General features: G+C 39.5%; 1 protein-coding gene across 11 annotated transcripts in view; it reads left to right on the forward strand.

Annotated features, from left to right (window-relative positions):
- Positions 1–25,588, forward strand: part of RAPGEF6 (Rap guanine nucleotide exchange factor 6) — a 162,584-nt gene that overhangs the window by 100,432 nt on the left and 36,564 nt on the right. For 4 of the 11 annotated variants that reach the window (XM_039324948.1, XM_039324955.1, XM_039324951.1 and 1 more), the window contains 12 exons: positions 741–872; positions 8,290–8,470; positions 11,531–11,667; positions 12,781–12,939; positions 14,042–14,194; positions 16,509–16,673; positions 17,759–17,866; positions 18,997–19,200; positions 19,643–19,751; positions 20,749–20,992; positions 22,012–22,190; positions 24,606–24,620. In XM_039324948.1, the coding sequence (XP_039180882.1) occupies positions 741–872; positions 8,290–8,470; positions 11,531–11,667; positions 12,781–12,939; positions 14,042–14,194; positions 16,509–16,673; positions 17,759–17,866; positions 18,997–19,200; positions 19,643–19,751; positions 20,749–20,992; positions 22,012–22,190; positions 24,606–24,620 (1,786 nt within the window). The remainder of the gene's footprint in view (positions 1–740; positions 873–8,289; positions 8,471–11,530; positions 11,668–12,780; positions 12,940–14,041; positions 14,195–16,508; positions 16,674–17,758; positions 17,867–18,996; positions 19,201–19,642; positions 19,752–20,748; positions 20,993–22,011; positions 22,191–24,605; positions 24,621–25,588) is intronic. The other 7 variants (XM_039324950.1, XM_039324957.1, XM_039324953.1 and 4 more) reach the window with 3 other exon arrangements.

A 25,588-nucleotide genomic window follows, 5' to 3' on the forward strand; every position in this document is an offset into this window, starting at 1 on the left:
GGAATGTACAACATAGCCACGAATATCCAACCACACAAATATCCTTGGTTTATTTTATAAAGACTTACAGAACAGCAAACAAAGCCTTTTAACTGCTACAGCAAAATAGCAATAGGGATCAACCTATAAAGATACAGAAATACACCTATGTACTCTTTCTACCCATTCTTTTTTAAAATACCAACATGGACACTATCTCTTACATGTTTGTTCTTCTTGTTGCTGTTTCATCACCTCCTTATTTTCTAAAAATAGTTTACAAATTAATTTGTGTCCAGTATCAATTTGGGAAAGACCCACAAGTCTTAATGAACTTTAAACAAACAAGATAAAAGAATAGGTCCGAGTGAATGAGAAAATGAACCTTTCCATTGGGTAAGGTGTTTTCCACTCATTCAGATTCAATTGTAATTCTACTTATACTTGATGATTTCAGTCAAATGGCAATAATAATTCTCCAAATATTTAATTTACAACAAAACTTTATTTTGAAAATGTCTCCTTGGAGTTATTAAAACACTAATCCATGATGTTTTCCACAGTTGCTAATGATTTTAAACCCTTGAGAACATGCCACCCTGTATTCTTATCTATAGAAGTTTGCCATTCAGAGATAAATTCATATATTACCAGTAAACAAATTCTTCCCACTGAAAAGATATTTTGGACTCTGAATAAGAATGTTGTTTACCTGTATTTTTATAAAGACTGTCCAATTATTTTTTTTCCCCTCTTTACAGCTTCCAGCAGACCTTACCAAGATGCATCTCACAGATAATCAGCATCCGCAGGTCACACATGTCCCTTCAAGTCAATCTGGCTGTAGCATTGCCAGTGATTCTGGGAGTAGCAGTTTATCAGACATCTATCAGGTAAATTCAAAGCTTTTATTTTCATAACCAAAAGTGTAATTTACTGTAACATTCCACAGAATAAAGAAAGTGTAGCAATGCTTTTTGTGAAATGTAACTTCTCCTCTCCAACAGTCAACACAATGGCAAACAGGGATTAACACCAGGCAATCAATTATCAATCAAGTCAATCAGAGAGCAATGGCGTAATCAAGAAATATTACCAAGGAGAAAAATATACCTCCTCCAAAAGTGGCAGGGCAAGTTACTAAATATAAACAAACTCCCCACACAATAGCACTGATTGATGATGTTACCTAATTGGAAAATGAAACATCTACAAGCAAACAACTAGGCTCAAAGAGCACCTTTTGTTATCTGCAAATAGCTTTAACTGGAAACTAAATCTCACAAGTTTTTACCATGGAATTAATGAGGTAATAGATGGAAATAGTTTAAATGGAGAAGATTTTATTGCTGACAATTTAGTAATTCATATGCTATTTGCAAGGAAAGATAAGGATATTTAAAGAAAATAGGTGTTTAAAAATGTGTAATACTATAATTGCTAAAGATTTGAATCTGTGAAGAGGAAGTGTTTGGCATCCTTTAGTCCAGGCGTATTAGGACTTGTTTTGCCCTTATAGGGCCAGGGTTGGTGTGGCCTGTGCAGGCCGCATCCGGCTCACGGGCTGCGTGTTTGGCATGCCTGCTTTAGTCAGTTGACTACAGGTAGTCCTTGAGTTACAAATGTAATGGAGCCTGCCCATTTCATTCGTAACTCGAGGATTTGTAGGAATGAATGATGTACCTTGAACACGATCATTCCCTGTTTTTGCCCACACATTTGCTAATTGAATGTATGATTTGTTAAATGCACATGAGGTATCCCATGGTGGGGAAGGCCATAGTGATGGAACAGGCTAGCTCCTTCAGACCACCCAAGGCTTCCCCCTAGTCATTGAGATACCTCATACTCCCCACAATTGCCCCCTCCCGCCATTCTGCATGACAGGTCACTTACCTTGCGGAGATCTAGCGAGCTGTCTCTGCCGCACAAGATCACGGCACCCAGAACTTTTTACTTTGGGCACTAAATGTTTGCAAGCTGAAAGGAGGCTTTGGGTCAGCGAAATCATTGCCTCAAAGCATCTGGCCAGCTTGCAAACACTTTGGGCGCTGAGACTGGAAGCTTCTGGAGGGCATGATATTGCATGACTTCAGGCTTCCAGTATCAGTGCAAAATGTGCTTGAGGAAAGGCCTTTGCTGATGAAAATGGAGGCTGGGACTGACGCGCGAGGCTTTTTTCAAGGATGGCAAAGAACAGAGAACAGAAGCCTAAAGTACCGTGAGATCATGCAAGATCAGTAGCATGAGATCTAACCCTACTGATCTTGCAGTACTTTAGGCCTCCATTCTCTGCGAACACATCGAAGGCCTGAAGCAGCGAAACAGGCCAAGAAACGAAGGCTCTCTAGATCTTTGCAAGATGAGTATCTCCAGGCCTAGTGCCTTTGGAGACCCGATGGCAGGTTGGGGAGGGAATATTTATTTATTTATGAGACTTATATACCGCCTTAAGTGCAAGCACTCTCTAAGAAGTGTACACCAGTAAGCAATGTATATATATATTTACATTGCCCCCAACAATCTGGGTCCTCATTTTACCTACCCCGGAAGGATGGAAAGCTGAGTCAACCTTGAGCCGGTGAGATTTGAACCGCTGACCTGCTGAACACAGTCAGCTAAAGTGGCCTGCAGTACTGCACTCTATCTGCTGCGCCACCTTGGCTCTAGTCAGGGTGAATGTTGCAGTGCCTCTGCCATCATTCATAAGGGTGAACGACTGCTGTGGTGTTGCAACATTCGTAATTTTGGAACTTGTTTGTAAACACTAGGGCAGGGGTAGGCAACCCAAAACACTCAAAGAGCCACTTGGACCCGTTTCCCACCGAAAACAAAACACTGGGAGCCACAAAACCCTTTTGATATCTAAAAAGAAGATAACACTGCATATATCCTTTTTTACCTTTATTATATATGTATGTGTGTGTGTTATATATATATATACAAACATATATACACACACATACACACACATACACATACACACACACACACACACACACACCTATAATAAAGGTAAAAAAGGATATATACAGTGTTATCTTCATTTTAAATATCAAAAGGGTCTCTCTCTGTCTCTCTTTCCCTCCCTCCCTCCCTCCCTCCCTCCCTCCCTCCCTCTCTCTCCCTCTTTCTCTTTCTTTCTCTCTCCTTTCCCTCTCTCTTTCTCCACTACAGGAGATGGAGAATCCACCAATGGGTTTTCTCTGTCTGCCTGCTCTTGAAACCAAGTAGCCAAACTTGACACGCCCCTTCTTGTTAGGAGATCCAGTCTTAACTTGGTCTCAGCTCTTGAAGACGTATCAGGTTTGGCTCTCAACAGATAGCAGGTCAGAGATCCATTGGTGAATTCTCCTTTTTCCTCTAAATTGACTGAATATTAATTGGAATCCTCCCTTAATTTATAAATCCTAATTTGGAATCCTCCCTCAAATTTTTCCCTTATCACTGGGATCAGTGCTAATTTAGAATTAAAGATTGGGGAGTGGGAAGTGGGGGGGGGGGGGAGAGGCTCCTGCAGCTTTCCTTTCCTGATTTTCTCAGGGCTCTGGGGAAAATTCTTTTGGCAGGCTTGCCATTGAATACCCATCCTTCTTCCCCCATTTTTTTCCTACAACCGAGCAGAATCTCGTACTGCAAGCTTGTACTTTCTTTTTGAATTTGGGGCCTCCGGACCATCTCTGGAGCCGGGAACACCCGCAGGCACCATTTTGGTTGCCGCCGGAGGCAACGAAGTCAAGAACAAGTCGTTTTTCTTGCCTGCTATTCGGAGGCTGCCTGTCGATTCAATTTTCGGCGCAGCGCTTAGCGCTGCCACAGCGTCCGGCCCCAACACCAACAATCTTCCTTTCAAAGCCTTCAGTGCCGTTCCCTACGGAGAGCAAGTCGCAGCCGCCATTTTGAGGCTGCCGTGCAGGGAACAAAGTAAAATAACAGTTTCCTTTGTTTATTGCGCTCGTTTGGAGCCTTTTCTTGATCTTTGAGATAGGTCTCACGTGCTTTGGGGGTCAGGGTCTTTCGGCCCCACCATAGTCCGTTAGTGTAATAGTGATTTTTACGCCACGTGGTCATTTAACCAGGCCACATTGAGCCCTGCCCCAGTGACTGCCTGCAGGCCTTATCAATTTATCATAGCGAGGGTCTTGTTGGCAGTAGGTCAAATTATTAGAGGATAGAGCCTCCAACCACCACAAATTAATGCTTGCAATTTAAAACATTGACCAGCCGCCATTTTGAACCTGATCCTTTCTTGCGAGGCCTTGTCTCAAGCCTCTGCACCCTTCATTGGGAGGCTTTTTTTTTTTTTTTGGCCTTTTCTGGTGCACCTTGACTGGCCACCTAAGGCCTCCGGGCAGATCCCAAAGAGTGGTTCCAAATGTGTCTTCGGTATCTAATTCAAGTGCCGTGACCATAGCCTAGAGAGAAATTTTTTTCTGGTCGGGTGGTCAGGGGAACAGTCTTGTTACTTGTTCCAATCTCGCTCCCGCCAGAGCGTCACCTCAGCTTGTCTGAGACTGCTCCACTGGGATGGAGGGCTCCTCATTGCCTCAATCCATGAGCACTGCCTCTCCGTCCTCCAGCTACGGCTGCCATAACTCCTCTGAACAGAAGGCGACAGGCAAGTCCAAGTCCAAGACTAAGCACACACTCAAGAAGTCTTCCAAGCTGGCGGAGAAGCAAGCCAGCCATAGGCACCAGGCTCTGGAGAAGGAATTCTCCAGAGCACAGAGGCAGGCTGGGCTAGATGCAATGCAATTGGCGGCCCCCGAAGCTGATCTCCTCTTACGTCCCTCAACTTCAGCTCAAGGCGTATGGTCCATCCCAGGGACGCCAATCACTCTAGGTTCACCCCCCACAGTGACTCAACACACTACAATAGCTCCAGGCACAGTTCCAGAGGCCACATTTACTCCCACGGCAGCGGGACTCAGGGGACCGGACTTTGGAGATATTTTCTCCGGCGGACGCCTTGAGGCCTTACTATCCAAGGTAGTGGATAGAGCTTTAGCACAGCGTTCCTTTCAGTCACCCAACCAAGAGGCTTCCACATCAGGCATGCCTCCTTATGGGGCCCCTACGGAGTTCCCCATACTCCAGGAGCCTATGTCTCCCACGCATTCTTCCATGAGCAGTTACTCTTCCCCCCAAGGTGAGGAGCAACCGGATCTCATTCTGTCAGAGGAGGAGGAACTTCCTCCTGAGCCCTCCCCTTCGGGAGGCCTTTTCAATTCAGCCCTTTTTCTCTCAATCCTATGTAAGGCCACAGCAATGGCAAATATAGGCTCAGATCAATTCCCTCAACCGCAGGCTCCATCGGATACCAGTCCCAATCCGATATTTTTTGAAATAGTGGCAACCGAACATCTTGTTCCGTGCCCCTCCATCTTCCTAAAAGGGATCAAGAAACCATGGGCTTCCCCTTCCTCATTCCCTCCCGTAAGCGGGACTGACAAAAAGATCTTTAGCAACTCCACAGATCTTACCGATGCACTGGAGATCCCCAAGGTAGATGAAGCATGGACCCCTCTGGTATCCCAGACGGCGATCGCTGGGGACTTAAAGCGGACGACAAGAAATGGGAACATTTTGGAAGACCCATCAATCAGCGGCTTGGGCAATTAAAACGGCCAGCTGTGCGTCCTTTTTTGTCAGAACCACCCTTCTATGGTTACGCCAGCTTTGGGCTAGAGTATCTGCTGAGGATTTGTGAACCCACCAGGACCTAAGTAAGATGGTGGCGGCTACTGAGTACACTGCAGATGCAACGCTTCAGTCTGCCATCTTTGCCTCTAGGTCTATAGCTTTCAATATTACTGCCAGAAGGATGCTGTGGCTAAAACATTGGCAGGCTGACACCAAACTCAAATGGCGTCTAGCGACTGCTCCTTATCTGGACAACAACTTATTTGGGGAGGCCCTGGCCCTGTACCTTGTGGAGAACAAGGACAAGCACAAGGTCATGGCTCACTTAAACAGGAAGTCTGACAAACGTCTCACTCCCTACTTTCGTAGACAGTCCTTTCGGCAGACAGCAGGCACAACAGTCACTCAGCCCTCCCGCTCATACACTCCCAGACAGGGAAGGCCGTACGACCGTCCTTATGACAGGACAGGGTTTCGGCCCAGACAACAGGGACAGACTAAGCGGCCATTTCGAGGGGCAGGACATCCATATAGAAGGTCCAAGTGACTCCTACACTGCCCTTCCCATCAGGGGAAGGCTAGCCCACTTCTTCCATCAGTGGGAACTCACCTCCACGGACAACTGAGTCCTGCAAACCATCCAGTTCGGTCTGTCCCTGGAGTTTCTAGCCAATCCCCCGGACCGATTCATTGTCTGTTCCGTTTCCAGGAATCCACTCAAACAGGGACTTATGAAGGAGGCCATCCAACATCTTTTAGAGATTCAGGCCATAGAACCGGTACCGACAGACCACAGGGGAAGGGGGTTCTACTCCATCCTCTTTGTGGTTCCCAAGGCCTCAGGAGGGTGGAAAGCGATGCTGGACCTCAAGCATCTCAACCATTACATCACTTACAAGATGTAATCTCTCCAGTCCATCCTGGGAGGCATCAGACTGTTGATCATAGTGACCTTCTGGATCAGCTGAAGTGATTGGAGGTGGATAATACTGTATTGTGTGGCTCTCCTCTTCCTCGGAGCCAATTCCAATTCATCAGAGTGAGAGGCCCTGTCCTTGACATCTACTCTGTGTGTCCTGCAGGGTCCGGTGCTCTCTTGGCTCCTGTTCAAAACATCTAGATGGAGCTGCTGGGGGGGATCATCATCATGGTGTGGGGCAGGGATGGCGAACCTTTTAGAGACCGAGTGCCCAAACTGTAACCCAAAACCCACTTATTTATTGCCGGGTGCCAGGTGGGCATGGCCCACTGGGTGGGCGTGGCTGTGGTGGTCATGACAGATTGGGTGGGTGTGGCCAAGATGGACATGGTCACCTCAATGTTGCTCATGGGAGGGATGCCTGTGGGGGGTGGGCAGGGTTGGGGGAGATCCAGGGGGTCTCTGGTAGGTGGAGCGGTAGTCAGGAGGCTCGTCCTGCAGGGTGAGGCACAGCAGGGCGGGGGTGCCATTGCCATAGGGCAAGGCAAGGTGTGGCTGTTGCCTGACACCATCAGCTCCCACACACAGAGGCCAGCGAGCGCATGGGAGCCGATGATGTCCGTCAGCAGCCATAGCCTCCGGCCCCTTGACCAGCGCACTCTGGAGCTCCGCAGCCCGCCGCCAGCAATTCAAAGAAGCTGCCTCTGAGATGGATGGATGGCCGAAAGCTGAGGAGGTGATGCAGTGAGTTGTGCCTGGGAAAAGGAGAGCATACAAGGCCAGGAGGAAAGGGATGGGGGGAGGGAAACCAGCCGTGCCGGGATGCATCCGGCCATGTAGCACCTCAGCTAGTTAGTAGGCGGCTGGTTGAAGAGGGACAGTTGCCATCTCTGGGGCATGGCGCGTGTGCCCACAGAGAGGGCTCTGAGTGCCGCCTCTGGCATGCATGCCATAGGTTCACCATCACTGGTGTGGGGTGTCATCAGTGTATTGATAATGCCAGTTTTTATTGATCATATTAATATTTTTTCTTAAAAATATTCTGCAGTTGCTTGGAAAAGCCCTTGACAATGAAATACAGGCCTGGGTGGGGGCAGGGGTGTGTCAATCCAGACCTCCATTTTCAGCTGCAGAGGCATTTCCTGAAGGCCTCTGATGGCGAAATGGAGGCCGGGGGCGAAAATAAGACCTGGTGCCTCTTTTTGAGGCAAAAAAATAAAATAAAAACTGGGTCTTATTTTTGGAGAAACAAGGTGTCACCACTCTTTCAGTGCCATTCTAATAGTAAATGGTTACGGAATGAGTAGTTGTTAAGCAGTGTTCACCTGTATTCTATTTGAATATATAGTTTCTCTTATCGCCATATGAATATTTTTTTCTTCTGGCAAGTTATATGATCTAGTTAAAATCAATTATATTAAGATTTTCTGCTTTTGATATCACCCGTGCTATTAATAAAATCCTTTTGGGATGAACCAATATTTTTTTAAATCACTTTTTCCTGTTCTTGAGTAGGTTTTAACTGTTTGATTGCAGAGTTAAACAGTGTTGAAGTAACTTTGAAAAACAAATAATCTAGACTCCAGCAAATTACTCAGACATCCATATGTAAGATACAGATTCATTTTACAGCTGGATCGTAGGATTTATTGCCTTGGAAAATAAAAGACAGAAAATTAGCCAGTATCACATGTAATAAATGTTTAACTATCAGAAATTTAAATATCATTTATTGCTTGTGTGTTCAGGCTACAGAAAGTGAGATGGGAGATGTGGATTTAACCGGTCTCCCAGAAGCACCAGTAGATTCTGAAGATGATGAAGAAGAAGATGAAGACATTGATAGAACATCTGACCCTCTGCTAGGGCGAGATGTTGTTCGGGAGTGTCTTGAAAAAGAACCTGCTGACAAAACAGATGATGATATTGGTGAGAAATAAAAATATTGCCTTTTGTAAATAAATCTGTTATTTTGTAGTACAAGCTATTACATAAAGATGGAGTAATGAATTACCCAAACAGTAATCATTATACAGCTAAAAGGATATCATGCTTGTAGCAATAGGCAGCAGTCAACTAAAACGACTGTAAAAGTACAACTGTGTAGGGAGGGGAAAAAAGTTGGACAAACCAGTGAGTGTACCTGGTGACTTAAGATATGATTTGTTATTGTTAATGAATTTGTTAACGTTAGCTGAGATCTGAAAGTTTACTGTGGCCTGAGTCACAGCAGGTGGATGGAGAGTTAGGGAAGAGAACAGAGTGAGATGTAAAGGTTAGATGATGTTGTAGGAAGGTGCTGTCCAAAATGTGTTTTACAGAGCTCTGGCAGTCTGTTTAGAGCTATCCCATTTGTTGTTGGTTGGTTGGATGGATGGATCCCCTCAACTTGGGAATGGAAGGGCATTGGGAAGGAAGTAAATTATGTGAGAGAAAGAGAGCAGGGAGAACAATGCACTTGACCTTTTGGCCAAGTTGATGATAGATTTCTCCAGGCTTATGGTTATGGAGGATTTCAGCCTGCCTTCTTTGGACTTCGAGTAAGAGATAGCAATTATAGTGGCCTTGGCCTCATAGCAAGAGCATCATGTCACCATTGCAGTCATGGAACTGTTCCAACTTTCTCAAGGTCCAATTTGCAATAGAGTTCAAATAATAGATTTGGTTTTTGTCTTGGAGCAGCAGAATGGTAATCTGAGATTTGGGGTTGTTAACATCAGTTCCTTGTCATGGACACCTCTTGTATCTGGAGTTCTGACAATTAACTCCCATTGCAGGGAGGTGGGTCATATTCAATCATCCCAGCGCAATTGGGTTTCAGAAGGAACTTGGAAATTTTACCAAGGTTGTGACACAGCTGAGATCCAGATTGCTGCTTGAGATTCTCAGGCATCCACATCATAGTTGTCCCAAAGATGCTTTTTCAGGAGGCAGCTGGACTTTCTTGTTTTTCTTTGAAGACATTTCACTTCTCATCCAAGAAGCTTGTTCAGCTCTGACTAGATGGTGGGGAATGGAAGAATTTATGCTCCTTGCAGACAGCTGGTCATTTGTATTTTAGAGAGTCATTGAGGCCACCTGGAGGCTTATCTGTGTCATCAGGGTCACCTAAGTAGTGCAAATGGGTGTGAAGTCTTCTTGGAACTGTTGAAAGGATTGTGTTGTAGACTGGAGATAGATGATGCCCTATGCCCCCCCTCTGCTTGAAAGAGGAGTCAAAGAGGCCATCTATATCAAAATTGAACTGCCTTTTTTTAACAGAGGGGGAGGGATACGACATCATCTATCTCTAGTCTACAACACAGCCTTTTCAGCAGTTCCAAGAAGGCTCCATATCCATTTGCACTACTCAGGTGATCCTGATGACACAGATAAATCTCTAGGTGCCTCAACAACTCTCTAAAAGAATGCAAATATCCAGCTGTATGCAAGTTGTATAAATCCCTTCCATTCCCCACCATCCAGTCAGACCTAAAGAAGTTTCTTGGATGAGAAGCAAAACGTCTTTTAAAAAAAAAACCAAGAAAGTCCAGTTGCCTTGTGAAAAAGCATCTTTGGGACTGCTTGAGAAAGGCATATGACAAGAGTCTTGATTAGATCACGCTATGCAGAATCTCTGTGAGTGTGGATCCTGTCTAGCATTCTGTTTTAATGGAAATGCTGTGGGAGATGAAGCAATGGAAAGCACCCCTAAAGCGTGCCTGCTTTGACCGGATGGCCTTTGCACAAATTCTTCTTGAGCACCAATTGGACCTGGAAGCTTTGCTCACTGTTGTCCACACCTTGATCACTTCCTGATTAGATTACTGCAACACTCAACACACAAGCCTGCCCTTAAATACGATCGGGAAGTTACAATTGGAGTTAGAATGCAGTGGTGCCTGCAGATCTAGGCTGTATTATATGCCATTGCTTTGTGAGCTGCACTAGAATCCAGTTTCTTTCTGGATGAAATTTAAGATGCTGGTTATCATCTTTAAAGTCCTGAATGGCATAGGACCAGGTTATTTGTGGAATACCTCTTTCTAAGGATGTCTGTTCCATCAGGTAGAATAGAATGGTTGTGTTCCTGGTCACTTCCCTTAAATGTTGTTATCTGATGGGACTAAGGAAATGAACATTCTCTGTAGTTCCCCCCAAGGAATGACTGGATTACTGTGTGGTTAGAGCAGTGGTTCTCAACCGTTTTAATGCCGCGACCCCCAACCGGTTGTAAGTTGAGGACTACTCAACCGATGGTAAGTCAAGGACTACTCAACTGGTGCAGCACTGTTTGCAGAATGGGACTTTTGGCGGACTCAGCAGGGCAGAGACAGCCTGGACAATTCCTATTTGCTTTTGAAAGCCAATAGAATAAAAGGGAGTAGCACAGCTAAGGAAAAGGGGGAAAAATGGCAGACTGCGTTGGTTTGCGACCCCCGTGAAATGGTCGTTCGACCCCAAATGGGGTCCTGACCCACAGATTGAGAACCACTGGGTTAGAGCCTAGTAAATGTGAATACTCAGTGGTAGAGGAGTTTGCTTTGGACTGCTTGGAGTTGTTTTATATTTTATTGTGTTCTTGTTAGCTGTTCAGTTTTATTGTATATTCGATGGGCGGCAGTGTAAGTCTTTTTAAATCGATACATGCATGCATGCATGCATGCATATAAATAAATGCTAATGTAGGAAAATGGTTGCTACAACTTTTTGCATAGTGCTTAATGGTAAATCCTGTTCTTATGCATTTAATCTCTCTCTCCCTCTCTCCTTCATTGTAACATGTAGATAATAACCCTTCCATATGATTAAAGTACATTTTCAATGTATAAAGTTAGCGTTGAATTTAGGTCAATGAAGATACCTATGTTAATTAGCTTGAATTGATGGATGATAGAGATAGAAATTCAGTTTTGTTATGAAAATTAAGTAACATTTGACAATGTATCTGATAGTTTTACCTTACAAAATTTATCATTTGCATTTAACATAAAACTTTTGTTCCGCTAGAACAATTATTGGAATTTATGCATCAGCTTCCAGCATTTGCAAACATGACTATGTCAGTAAGAAGAGAACTTTGTTCAGTCATGATATTTGAAGTGGTAGAGCAAGCAGGAGCCATCATCCTTGAAGATGGACAAGAAGTAAGTAGGGCATGTTGTCATGGAAATGTTACTGTATTATACATGAGATACATACATTTTTGTATTTCTCTATTGAGCAAATAGGATGACCATTTGAATAATGTTTACTGAAAGGTACAAGTCTTTGGCATTATTATATATATAATGAGAAGTTCTCAATGTTAGCATCCCCTAATGGGTCAGATTAGGGGAGATATTTCTTTTTGACTGACAAGCACATTCAAATATCCATGAGGATAGCTAAACTATATACGCTTGCCATTGCTTTGTGATGAATATTTAGATTCCACAAACTCTTATATACGCAAATACTTCTGCATCACTGAACAGGTTGGCTCTGTTAACATATATTTGGATAATGTTATACTTTTTAATTTTATATTTTATATATACTTATTCTGGAAAGCATTCATTTTAGGATGATAACCTTATTATATCATATTTCCTACTTCTTTCATATTCTTCTTTGTGCAGCAGAAACTCTTTTATATTTATATTTACAACCCTTATGCTTAGTTTCTCAAATCCTTCTTCTATATATTTTCTATCTGGTCACAATAATATTTATTTGTTTATGAGACTTATATACCGCTTTAAGTGCAAGCACTCTGTAAGCAGTGTACACCAGTAAGCAATGTATATATATATTTACATTGCCCCCAACAATCTGGGTCCTCATTTTACCTACCCCAGAAGGATGGAAGGCTGGGTCAACCTTGAGCCGGTGAGATTTGAACCGCTGACCTGCTGAACACAGTCAGCTAAAGTGGCCTGCAGTACTGCACTCTAACTGCTGCGCCATTATCCATTTGTAGTTATCAGTGGGGCTAGGTATCGTACAAGAATAGGCTGTTCACCATAAGATAAGATTTTGTAGAGTGTGATAATTGACAGAAATTCTTAATTGCTTATTGATTTTTGATTATTTTTGTGTGGTAGAAAGGCAATGATCATTAACATAACTCTTAATTTAATCTATTTATTGTTTTTTGTCATGTCATTGTTGCAATGTAAACTGGACTTATATCAAACCTCATGTTTTCATGTTGAGTGAGACTTTTGATTCATAGCAAGATAACTGAGATTGCTTTATGTTTTTTTTTTTTACTTTAGCTTGACTCTTGGTATGTTATTTTAAACGGCACCGTGGAAATTAGCTATCCTGATGGGAAAACAGAAAGTCTTTGTATGGGAAATAGTTTTGGGATTACCCCATCTCTGGAAAAACAACACATGAACGGTGTGGTTAGGACCAAAGTAGATGATTGCCAGGTAAGATAAATGATATTAGAGTAAAATATTTTACCTTTGTGAAGCTTGTTATAAAAATCATAATATCCTTTAAAATAATCAAGAGTTTATCCAACTGTGGCAGGCCTAATATCAGCCAAATGTATGTGGCTTTCCTATTCATTCCCAATTTTCTGTGATTAGAAGTCCATTTACCTGATGCTGGATGTAGCACTTGACCCACTGGCCCATTCTTTTAGAGATACTGCCTTATCTAAACAGACCAGCAGAATGACCATGGACAAGCAAAAAAATCAGTGGGAGCGGGATTGACTTCTGTCTCCCTGTCAGCTTCCTCCACAAAGGTGCTGCAATGGTTAGAACTTTGACACAAGAATAAGACTGGCCTGAACAACATGGAAATTTCAATTCCACAGTAGTAATGATTCCTAGATTTATTACATATTCTTTAACTTAGTAGATTTGAAGTAAATTGATTGAAAAATTGTTGGGGTACAAGGCATTGGGAGCGGCAGTGACTTCTGACTTCCTGCCAGCTTATCCATTGACTTTGCTTGTGGGTAAGTGGTAGAGATCACAGTGATGTGATCAAAACTGACTGCAGCGGTGCTGCAGTGGCCACAAGTTTGCTAATACAACTTTTGTAAACATTGTTGAAATTTCAGTTCCAGGGGAGTCATGCATCCAGATTATGCAAATATTTTTTAAGTTAGCTCACTTGAGGTACATTGATTCAAAAATTGTTCCAGTATATGCTCATTTTGGCTAATTGAAGGTTACAAACAGAAAGACAGGAGAGTTTTATAGTATAAATAGATTCCAGAAACAGATTATAACTTTCATTTATAATGTTTTAACTTGTAACACTACTTCTTCAAATAACAATACTTATTATTTAAACTTTGGTTAATTGACAGCTATCTTCCAGTTAAAAACCCAGTTCTCAATCAGATCTATTCTATTGAATGTATTATTTGTGATTGAACTTAACACATAGTTATCTTGAAGGAGTAAGCTGGAAATAACCTGATTTTTATTCATTGTATTAAAATAACTTTTGGCAATAGATTTTTTTACATGATATTGCTCTTTATTTTCAAATGTCCTTCTTATTTTGGAATAGTTTGTATGTATAGCCCAGCAGGACTATTGGCGTATTTTGAACCATGTTGAAAAAAATACGCATAAAGTGGAAGAAGAAGGAGAAATTGTTATGGTGAAGGAGCACAGAGAATTAGACCGCAGTGGAACCAGAAAAGGACACATTGTCATTAAGGTAATCAAAAAATGATATCTTACTAAAGATTCATTAAATTCCAGATTTTATGAATATCATAAGATTGGTTTTCAGGATAAATCTTGTTTCTTTTCATAAAGGATTATTAAATAACTCAACTATATTACTGGATTTTATTTACTTATTTATGTAAACTACTTAAAGGCTGCCAAACTTTTAATAACTCTGGGTTTATAATACCGGGAAAGAAAAAGATATATAAGTGGCCTGAAGACACACATTTAAATAACAACAACAAAAATCACACAACAGGAGTTCCATCGATCCACCTTGTGAATAGTCAATCTTTAATAGCTTCCTGAACATTATTAGAGTGGTAGCTATCTAAATTTCTTGGAAGATATTATTCTTGAGGCTGGTACACAACAGAGAAGGTACACTTTTTGGGTTCCCCTAGATGACACTACTTGATCAATGGAACCCCTGATCCACTGTGCCCCAATCTCACTGGTTTGCAGGATAGTTAGGTAGTTTATCAGATAAATCACCTGGCCCTATGCCATGAAGGGGTTTATCGGGGATAACCATTATCTTGAATTGTGTGCAAAAGCTTACACTTAACCAGTGCAGCTTCATGGAGCAGTGGGGTCACACAGGAATACTGATGTATGCCCACCATTACTACCTTTATTCTGGACCAGCTTGAACTTTCTAGAAGTTTTCAAGAGCAACCCCATAGAGACTGCATTACAACAGCCCATTCATGAGGTGACTATGGTGACTATTTGAAGGGTCTCCATTCCAGGAAAGAGTGCAAATGGTGCACTAGATGTACATGTGCAAAAATCTTTTGACCACTGCTGTCATTTGAGCAGAAGATGTGAGTCCAGGATGATCCCCAGATCACACAGCTGTCTAGAATGGGGAAATGCAACACCATCCAAGAACAAAGATGGAACATTTTCATACATAAGGGGACTCAAATACCCACAGCCACATGGTCTTGTCAGGATCGAGTCTTAATACATTTGCCTCCAGATTCACACAGTCTCCAGACTCTGGGACAGGACCTTAGTAGCATCACCTGCTTGGCCCAGAATCAAGACCTAAAGTAAGCCAATGGATATAAACCAATGGATGATTTATTTCTTTATTTAAAACATTTATATAGCTAATATCTAACATTGGATCACCCAGCAGTTTCATGTAAAAAAGAGGCAAGAGCATTGAGATGTGTTGTACTCCATAAGTGAGAGTCTGTGGGCTCAATCACTTCCCCTCTATCAACAGTGATTGAGCCTGGCTGCCAAAGAGGAAAACCCCTACAAAATGGTGTTCCTCAATCTCAAGTTCCACAGCCAGTCCAAAAGCATATCATAGTTGATGTTATCAAAAGCAGTTGAAAAGTGATCAGTAGACTAAAACCAGATCACACGGCAATTGCCCTGAGACTGAAAGCAAATATAGTGTATGACCCCTATAATGCATTCAGCTTTCTATTGTTTGGGACAATCCATAGAGGCCATATGTTCCTGAGATGACTATAACTCAACATGACAGGGTAATAAATTGAAGTCTCCAAGGACAAGCAATTTTGGAGTCGCCTACAGCAGCCTGACAAAGGAATTCTTTGATTCATAGATACATAAAAGGAATTGATTATTTGAATGCGTAGAAATACTATGAATTGTAATGCTAAATAAATATCTAGAAAATATTGTACAATTAAATGTTTACAGTATTTATTACTAAGATTTATGAATAAAATAAATTGTTATAGAGACAACAACTTAATACATTGACCTGATCTTTGGTTAAGATTCTAGTATCTTGTTAATGTTAAATAAGACATCCCTGTTGTTACCTGGGCACTTGACAAATAACAAGTATATTTCTTTTCCCAAAATGGAAGATAATATAGGTTTTCTGCTCTGATCTCTCTGAACTCTCAGTTTAGATTATCATATTTATCTTCTTACAGTGAGTGTTGGGTTAAGGAACTGCCACATCTTGCTTCTCATATCCAGCTATTAAAAAAAAATTGAAGCTAGGTTAGAAATGCATTAGTGAGGAATCAGAAATTGGAGTGGTAATTACTGCATTTAAGTGCATGGGTGAGAAAATAATAGCAGAGTTTATCATGAAATAATAACAAGGGGACAGCAAATATTTATAATGAAGGATTTTAACAAGCATTTGGAGGATAGGTGGGCAAATATTGTTTTAGCATAAAATTTTACGAATAACATTTAGGAATTGGAATTTATGTGTCACTATCTCTGATTTTATCATGGTTGATAATACTACAGAACTAATTTGTCAAGAGATTCACTGCAGTCTCTTTGTTTTGAAGGCTACACCTGAACGTCTCATTATGCATTTAATAGAAGAGCACTCTATTGTGGATCCAACCTACATTGAAGACTTTTTATTAACATTCAGAACATTTTTGTCAAGCCCTCTGGAAGTTGGAGACAAACTTTTAGAGTGGTTTCAGGTTGACAGTCTCAGGGACAAGGTTGGTTCCTAAATTAGACAATATTGGTTTGGTTTTTCTAATTGTCATATGTTGGCTTACTTTTACTGATGAAAACTAGTTGAATTTTTTGCTGCACCTTATTGGATGTGTTTGATCTTCTCTGAAGTATATTGAGAGATTATAAAAAGAACAAATTCTGTGCAATTATTCATGCTATGCTATCAAAAAGTGGTATCCCAAATTAAGCTTATTCTGGCTGTTCTTAATTTAAATAAACATACTTCCATCTAATTAGCTTTCGCCAAAAGAGGGTTGGAGTTGTTTTAAAAAATATGTAAAATAAAAGTAGATATATTTTATATTGTTAAAAGAACACACAATGAATAAGAAAGATTGGTAGGATTTCCTTCTGATCTTTATAATAGGCTATGCCATTCCTGGACAGAAAAAAGGAGTTTATGCTCCCTCATTTACTTCAGATGAACACTGTATATGTATAAAAAGTATTTTAAAAAATTACTAGTTGGTGTACTTGAGAAATTGTGAAGACATAAATAATGTTGATAATGTATACAAAGTTACTGCAATTCAAAACCTGGAGTAACATTTTATATGGCTGGGTATTTCTTGCTATTGATTGATAAAGTAACTGGGAACTGGCCAGTATAGATGTAATTGGGCTGTAATATATAGCTAAATTTAGGAATGTATTCCTGTTTTCTTAGCCTTTGAACTCATTATCAGCAAAACAGCATTTGGATGTTTTGGATCTTTAAAATGTCTGAAAGTTGCAAGAAAAAAATCCATAAACCTATTTTCAATTTGAAATAATATTTATTTAAAATTATTTTATTCAGTTCATACATTTAATATTTTCTATGAGTGTCATAAATTATAATTTTTTAAAATCTCTCAGGGCTCCTCTCAAATCTTTATGAGACTACATGGATCCTTGGGTCTCTGGAGGTTACTGTATTGTATAGTACTAATGATTTTTCTCCTTTTTTAAATTCGTAATTAGAAACTTTGATAAACTCATAAAATGAAATGACAAGTTTAAGCATTGTTTTATCTAGAAATAGCAGTAGAATTGTATTGAAATACCAACTTGTATTTGTTCTTAGGTTACTCGAGTTGTACTGCTATGGGTGAATAACCATTTTAATGATTTTGAAGGAGATCCAGCCATGACAAGATTTTTGGAAGAATTTGAAAAAAATTTGGAAAATGCGGTAGGACCCAATATAAATTATTTTATATTATATATTTTATAGCTATATCTTCTAAGACCACTTTAACAATAAAAAAATCCAATCTGTTCAAAACATTTTCAGAAGGGTGTTCTACGAGTCATTCATATTTGAGTTTTGAGTGTCATTCAGGAGAGTATATATTTTAAGCCCAAACTGTTGGGCCTGTTTTTTACACGTCACAGTTTTGGCAAATAACCCAGAACCAAGGTCATCAGTAGGATAGTCCTATGTAATCTGAATATTACACTGAATAATTTGAGTGTTCTTTACTGTGGTATTTTATGCCTGTAAAAAGCTTCACTCCAATTTTTTTTTTAGACCTGACAGGTTTTTGGTGGGAATCTTGTGGTCCATGAGTATCATAGGATGGCTGGACAGAGCTCCACTCTTCTCAAGTGTTTCTTCAACTGGTCATTTGCTCATTTGTTAACTTTGGGTGTAGAAAGATCTCTCCAGTCTTTCAATGTATATAGAGCTGCTTAATTCCAAAGAGACTGGCCTTTGTTCTTGATATTCCAAGGGGATAGGAGTCTTTACCCATCATTTTTTAAAACTATTATGAGCCAACCAAGCAGCAATTCCTACTTAATATCTTGAGATCAGTTCACAAGAACTGTGAGGCACCTGGGCTCATTCTTCTATTTGTATCCAGCACTATTTATGGGCCTCCAATCTCTAAGATGCAGAATTTGGAGCAGCTGTTCTTATTTTGTGTAATAAGATAGATATTTAATCATAAATGTGAATCACAAACACCAGTGAGAACTGGTTCCTAACTGAGGTAGTTTAAGTTCACACTCCCTACCACTGCCTACTTGGGGTCAAAATTCCTTTTAAGGTTTCCATTTCCAGCCTTAGAAATTGACCGGAATAGTAAGAGTTGTGCCTAATCATGATTGATATCCATGGTGCATAGGACTCTTGTCAAAAAACTTCAAAATTTTGAAATTGCAAAATTTAAAACTTCCATTTGTTAATTCATAAACCTCCAATCAGAGAAATTCAGTTACAGGTGAGTATAAATGGTTATATACGCTCCCCCTTCATAATTAGGATTTCATGTTGTTTAGATGCAGAACATTCATGTTTGCTTGTCTGATCATTTACAGAAAATGAAAGGACATCTCAGGTTACTAAACATTGCATGTGCTGCAAAAGCAAAGTGGAGACAAGTCACCTTGCAAAAGCCTTCTAGAGATTCACCACTTTTCTTCAGTCTTCTTGGAGGGAGCGAAAAAGGTTTTGGTATTTTCGTAGAGTCAGTGGAATCGGGAAGCAAAGCAGCAGAAGCTGGGCTTAAACGTGGTGATCAGGTGACATGAACTTTTAACAGTTATATATATATTTTAGTCTATTTTGTTAAGTGACACCCAGATAGGCATACACATTTACCTGAATATACTGACCAAGAAATTTTCTACTGGTTTCAGATAACCCTGCCAAAAAAAAAAAAAAAAAAAAAGCCCCACAGACATTATTTTCCTTCCAATCATAACTAGAAAACTTTGTTAAACTGTGGCTTTCATTTCTTAGTGAAGCCAAACTATGGCTGGATAAAAGCACTAGATTTCTTTCTTATGTACTGAGAAAAAGAAAGAAAGAAAGAACTGAATCTGATGATGTTTATGATGAATAAAATGTGATTTTGTAATCAATTTTCAAGTTCTGTCTGAGCCAATAATAAAGTTATCAAGTACTAAAGTATTTGAGAAACATGGCTTCTTACAGGCTTAACTTGTTTGTGTTATTTTATAGGTAATGGAAGTAAATGGGCAAAACTTTGAGAACATTACATTTTCAAAAGCAACTGAAATCTTGAGAAACAATACTCATCTTTCCATCACTGTAAAAACAAATATTTTTGGTGAGTATCTTGCAAAGATGTTGACTAAGCTCCTAAGTACAGATATATTTTTTTTTAAAAAAATTCTTCCTTGGAAGAAGGGACTGGATTTTTAAATGATAAAAAAATGTGTGGAGCTTTCTAATCCAATATAACAGGTAAATATAGCATTTAAGACTGCAAGGTGTAAACTGCCTATAATTCACAAGCTTGCTGTGACAAGGACAGAGTTTTTTTAAAAGCTGGACTGGCATACAGTAATTTGAGCATGATTAACATTCAGAATTAGTTCCAGATATTTTCAGTTGAGTTCAGAGATAACTTTTCCTTTTATGTGCTCCATCAGAGATGTGCAATGTATACCCTTTAGTATTCCTTCATCATTGTCTACGGCAGTGTTCTCCAACCTTTCTGGCTTTGTGGACTGGCAGAGGTAGCAGTGGGACGCTGGAAGAAGGGATGGTTTTGTGCACATCAATTTCACAAAGGCAGCTTTGTGTGTGCTTGCCCATCACTTTGGCCCAGTTCCAAACCGGCTGTGGCCTGGCAGAGGGCTGCAGACTGGGGGTTGGGGACCTCTGGTCTAGAGCACTCTTAGGATGGGCAGAGCTAAAGCACTGTGAGAAGGAGTTTAAGATATGAGATTTAAGACACCTATTTCACTCCTGCAGCCTCCCTCTACTAAATTATAAATTTTCTCGTTGTGTATGCTAGGAAATTACCACTATTAAAATAACATCTTATTTTTTCGATCCATCTAATCTAGTTTAATGTAACATCATTAGCTATAACTTCGCGGACAGGTGGATACTTAGGTGTTTTAAAATAAATGGGTGGTCATGCTGCACATCATCAAATTATATAGCAATGTACAGCAAAACGTCTGTAGAGAGAATCTGATAACTTTTACTACTGTTCTCTTTGATTTTCTGTGAATTTTAAATACCTTTGATATTAAATACATTTTTAAACAAGCATTGTGTTCTAATAAAAGAATATATTTTCAACATTTTTACAGTATTCAAAGAACTACTTAGTAGGATAGGACAGGAGAAGAACGGAGTTCCACATATTCCCAAAATAGCAGAAAAGAAAAATAATCGTTACTCCATCCCAGATATTCCTGGAGATGTGGAACAAATGTTTCCACGTGAGAAAGCAAACAAGAAAATGAAAGCAAATACTGTGTCTGGAGGAAGAAACAGAATCAAGAAAATTTTAGACAAGACACGATTCAGTATCTTGCCTCCAAAACTGTTCAGGTATGATAAAATATTAGACTTTCTTTCAAGGGAACTGAAAATGTTTTAAGGTGCTAAAATGAGTACTACTGGTGATCCAACTTTGTACAATCTCTTATCCAGTCAACCCTTTTATTTAATTTTATGGATTTTTAAAGGAAATCCCTGCGTATCAAATTCTTCAGCTATAGTGCTAATAAAGATTAGAATTTTCATACTAAAGAACACACCTTCACCATTACAAGTAGGATAGTATCAATACATATACAAGAACATAATGTCTATATTTAGAAACTGAATTAAAATTTATTTTTGTGTTAGGCTCTTATTAGCATTCAGGGGAAGGTTTATCTATTCAATGCTGTAGAAAAGGAATTTGCTCTCTTTTGGGTTACAGGAAATCTTCAGTTAATGATGGTATATTCGGGATGAATTTTCTATTGCTAAGCACTGTGGTCGTAAAGCACAAGGTCACATGACCGTGCCACTTAGCATTAACAGTCTGGCAGTCCCTGGTTAAGCAAGGAACATGGGGGTCATTAGGACCTCAAATGATCCAGCTTCCTGCCAGCTTCTCCATTGACTTTGTTTTTGGGAAGCTTACAGAGAAGATCACAAACTATGGTCACATGTCCATGGGGCACTGCAGCGGTTGGAAATCTGGACCAATTGCTGAGTGCGCAGATCAAAGTCATGGGGTGCAGCCTTAGCTAGAACTTCAAGGACTTAACAATTATCCTCGTTTAGTGCCATTGCAAATTTGAATGGTTGCTGAATGAGTTGTTAAACAAGGACCACCTGTATCATAGTCTTGTCTTTTATACCAATTCTAAGAAGGCCAAGTAGAATAAATGTTACTACTTAATCTAGAGTTCCATAAATTGTTTATTTCTTCATTTATGTCAACATGAGTGTTTCTATACAAGAAATATTTCCCTCTAATTTCCAGTCTTTTAGTACTTCTAAATACTATTTGGCTTCCTCCATCACTTATATCTTTATTAAAATAATTTATTTTTCTGGATCTTCTATATTGACAGCTTTCTAATAATCTCTTATAGTGATGGCAGTGTAAGCCAGTCACAAGATGACAGCATTGTGGGAACAAGACAGTGCAGACACAGTTTGGCAATTATGCCTATTCCTGGCACACTTTCATCCAGCAGTCCTGATCTCTTACAACCCACAACTAGCATGCTGGATTTTTCAAATCCTTCAGGTGAAATAAGTCTCTTTTTATTGTGATATGTGTCTAAAGTTCATCTTCTATTGAAAAAAAAAACCTTAGTTGTTAATTGTTGTTTGTAAATCATTATTATGAGTTCATTAACATTGTATTTTTGCCAAGATTATAACCTACCTAATACTATTGTACTCTGGGCAGTGCAGTCAAGTCAGTTGCAAAATAGAAGAATGAAAGTAAAAGTATAAAGTAATATTGAAAGCCATTAATACACTTCATCATAGATATCCTTATCCTTTAAGATATCCTTAAAACTAGCTACTCTAGTTTTCAGGGACAAATTCACAGTAGAGCAAAATTGCTTTAATTTGTTTATTAAGTATTATCAGGATTGAGTCCACTTAGGGATATTTGATAACATGAGGGGCATTATTAAGAATGCCTAATGTTGAAGCAGAGGGATGCTGCAACTAGCCCTCCTGTCTTGATCATAGAATTGAATGGGTTCAGTTCTGGCATGGTGTATTTTTTGACAAGTCCTGGAGTTGCTCCATTAAGGGCTTCCCAGGTAATATCAACAGTTGGGTACAGAATCCAAGAATTCACAAACTAATTTGAGGATAGTGTGATTCAGTCAAGAATAACTACCACAGTTGATGCTATTATGTTGTTCCGATATCTATTGATGGCTGTCAACTATGATCCAGTGCAGGGGTGTCAAACTCGCCACATCATGTGACATGTCATGACGTATTATGACTTCTTTCCCATTGCTGGAGCTGGGGTGGGCGCGGTTTCGGCATGATGTCCTTTGGGACAACCATGACCTGCATAATTGAGAATCTCCATAGATACTTGCTATAATCTTTTGGTCCATCCTTGTATGTCTGGATAAACCATTGCTATTCAGTATCATCTTTTCTAACATGTTTAGATAACGTCAGTATTCTGTAGTTAAGTAAGAAAAAGAATAAAATGCATGGATATTTATACTGAATTTATGTTTAAATGTATACATTTAGAGGAAAGGTAAATCATACTTATATAATTACTAATGTCTTTAATTTACAGATTGTACTAAAAAAAGCCAGATCCCATAGGCCAGTTACAATACAATGTGTTTATTAATACTTTTTTTCCGAGAAAAATGTACTGTACTTAGGAATGTTCAAAGGTTATGCATTAAAAAAATAAAATGTTTAGAAGAAAACGAACATTTAATGTAATTTACATAATAAATTGGCTGTGGGACCTGACTTTTGGTACATTCTATAATATAATTTGTAGAATCTGGAGAATATGAAAAACTAAGAATTAGGTGTCTGCTAGTCCCCACAACAAATTAAATTATGTAAAATGTTTTATTAAAAGAAAGTGCATTATCACAGAATGCCTAATCTGGAAAGGAAGAACCTATGGCCTTTTAGATGCTGCTGATGTACTGCTGTGCCTTGTCATGCATTTCTGCTTCACCAATTTCAGAGGGCTACAGGTTCTCATGCCATACAGCAATCTTAAAGTGTGGTCCTAGGACCCCAGGGGATTCCCCAAGAGTCTGCCAGGGTCTGTGAAATCAAAATTATTTGCCAGCCTATGTTGAAAATAAATAAAATTCTAAAATCCTATCAAATAATTGTGAGAAATTTTAATTTTGAATGCAGTAAATAGTCAAGATAATCCACGGGGGAGGGGAAGTTCTTTTGAGGTCCTCCATAATGTTCAAAAGTAGGAAGGGGTCCTGAGAGAATTTTTTTTTAAGAAAAATGGATTAACAGTATTGAGAGGGAGGTGTTTTTCCTGAAACAGACAAACCATTCAATTTAATTTACAATTATTTGTTTGATACCAGTCACATGAGTTAGATAATTTCTGCTCTAGGGGCTATTCAGTAATTTGCAAGCTTGTGAACTATCTAAATTCATTCCCAAGTGTATGTCAGATTTTTTTTATCACATTATATCTTGTTTTCATGATATAAGGAGAGAGAGAGAGAGAGAGAGAGAGAGAGAGAGAGAGAGAGAGAGAGATCCATAAAAAAAAAGGCTTTGACCTGCTTGTATTTCTGCATATTACATTTTTATCTTTAAATAAACTTTTCAGCACCATTTGTGTTCATAAGAACCAATCTGGTATATGGTTAAGGCAACAGGTTAGAAACCGAGAGACTGGGAGTTCTAGTCCAGCTTTGAGCATGAAGCCAACTGGGTGACCTTGGGCCAGTCCCTCACTGTCAGCCCTGGGAGAGAGGCAATGGCAAACTACTTCTGAAACCTTTGCAAGAAAACAGCAGTGACTAGTCCAGACTGTCACCAGGAGTCAGCATTGACTCAAAGGCAGACAGAAGCACTTTATGTTTGACTTGTACAAAACTTTTAGATTTGTGTTATGTAAATATTTTTATTCGTGGCATAACATCTAGATTCTGACTTTCCCCCTTTTTTCATTCTGCAGCAGTTGGCTTTTACTGTAAGTATCCCAACATGATGGGTTGGGTATTTTTAAAAATATGTATATTTTAATAGTAGCTTTTATTTTATTTTGTTTTGTTTTATTTTATTTTTTATCTATCAATCAATCCATCATTAAAATTGTTTGCCTCCCACCTCATCTCAAGGCTTCATTGAGACAGTAGATTTCAGTGTTGTTCCATGTATTTTTTGAAAGCTACCATGTCAGGAAAACAAACATTTAGACAAGCCTTCTAAATGTTTTTCTGTATGCAGAGAAATTGTTTTATAGCAGTGGTTCTCAACCTGTGGGTCGGGACCCCATTTGGGGTCAAACGACCATTTCACGGGGGTCGCCAAACAAGGCTGTCTGCCATTTTCCCCCCCTTTTCTTTGGCCACGCCCCTGGCACCCGGTGATGTATAAGTGGTTGGGGGTCACCACCACATGGGGAACTGTATTATGGGGTCGTGGCATTAGAAAGGTTGAGAATCACTGTTTTATAGGAATAGAGATTATGAATATGATTCTCTCTTCCAAATCTGCAACTGAAATACAGTGAGAAAGTTTTCATCGTTATGTTTTCTGTGCATATTTGAATCAGATTTCAAGATGGAACGATGCTTGGCTATTGTGTATCATTCTGTAAAGGTTATTTTAGAAATTCAGTCTTTTGCAGAGAGTTTGTATATTCATGTTTGTTCAGAGTAGAAACATTAGAAGAAAATAAATGTCAGTCCATTTGAATTATATTCCCTTGCCCTGTCTCTATTGGCTTTTCCAAACCAGAAGGTATATCATGTAATGATGCTGTTTAACAAAGAATGAATTATCCATAAGGAAAAAGCAATCAATACACTATACTTGAAGTTTAGTAAGCTTTATTGATTTATGAGACACTTATTTCTTCTCATAATCCACATCAAGTTAACAATTACAATTCTTTCCTTGGTAACACTATAAAGCAAAATATCAGATAAACAGTAA

Source organism: Crotalus tigris, unplaced genomic scaffold, assembly GCF_016545835.1.
Source record: "Crotalus tigris isolate CLP2741 ecotype Arizona unplaced genomic scaffold, ASM1654583v1 scf7180000024310.2302065, whole genome shotgun sequence".
In the NCBI taxonomy this organism is placed as follows: Eukaryota; Metazoa; Chordata; class Lepidosauria; order Squamata; family Viperidae; genus Crotalus; species Crotalus tigris.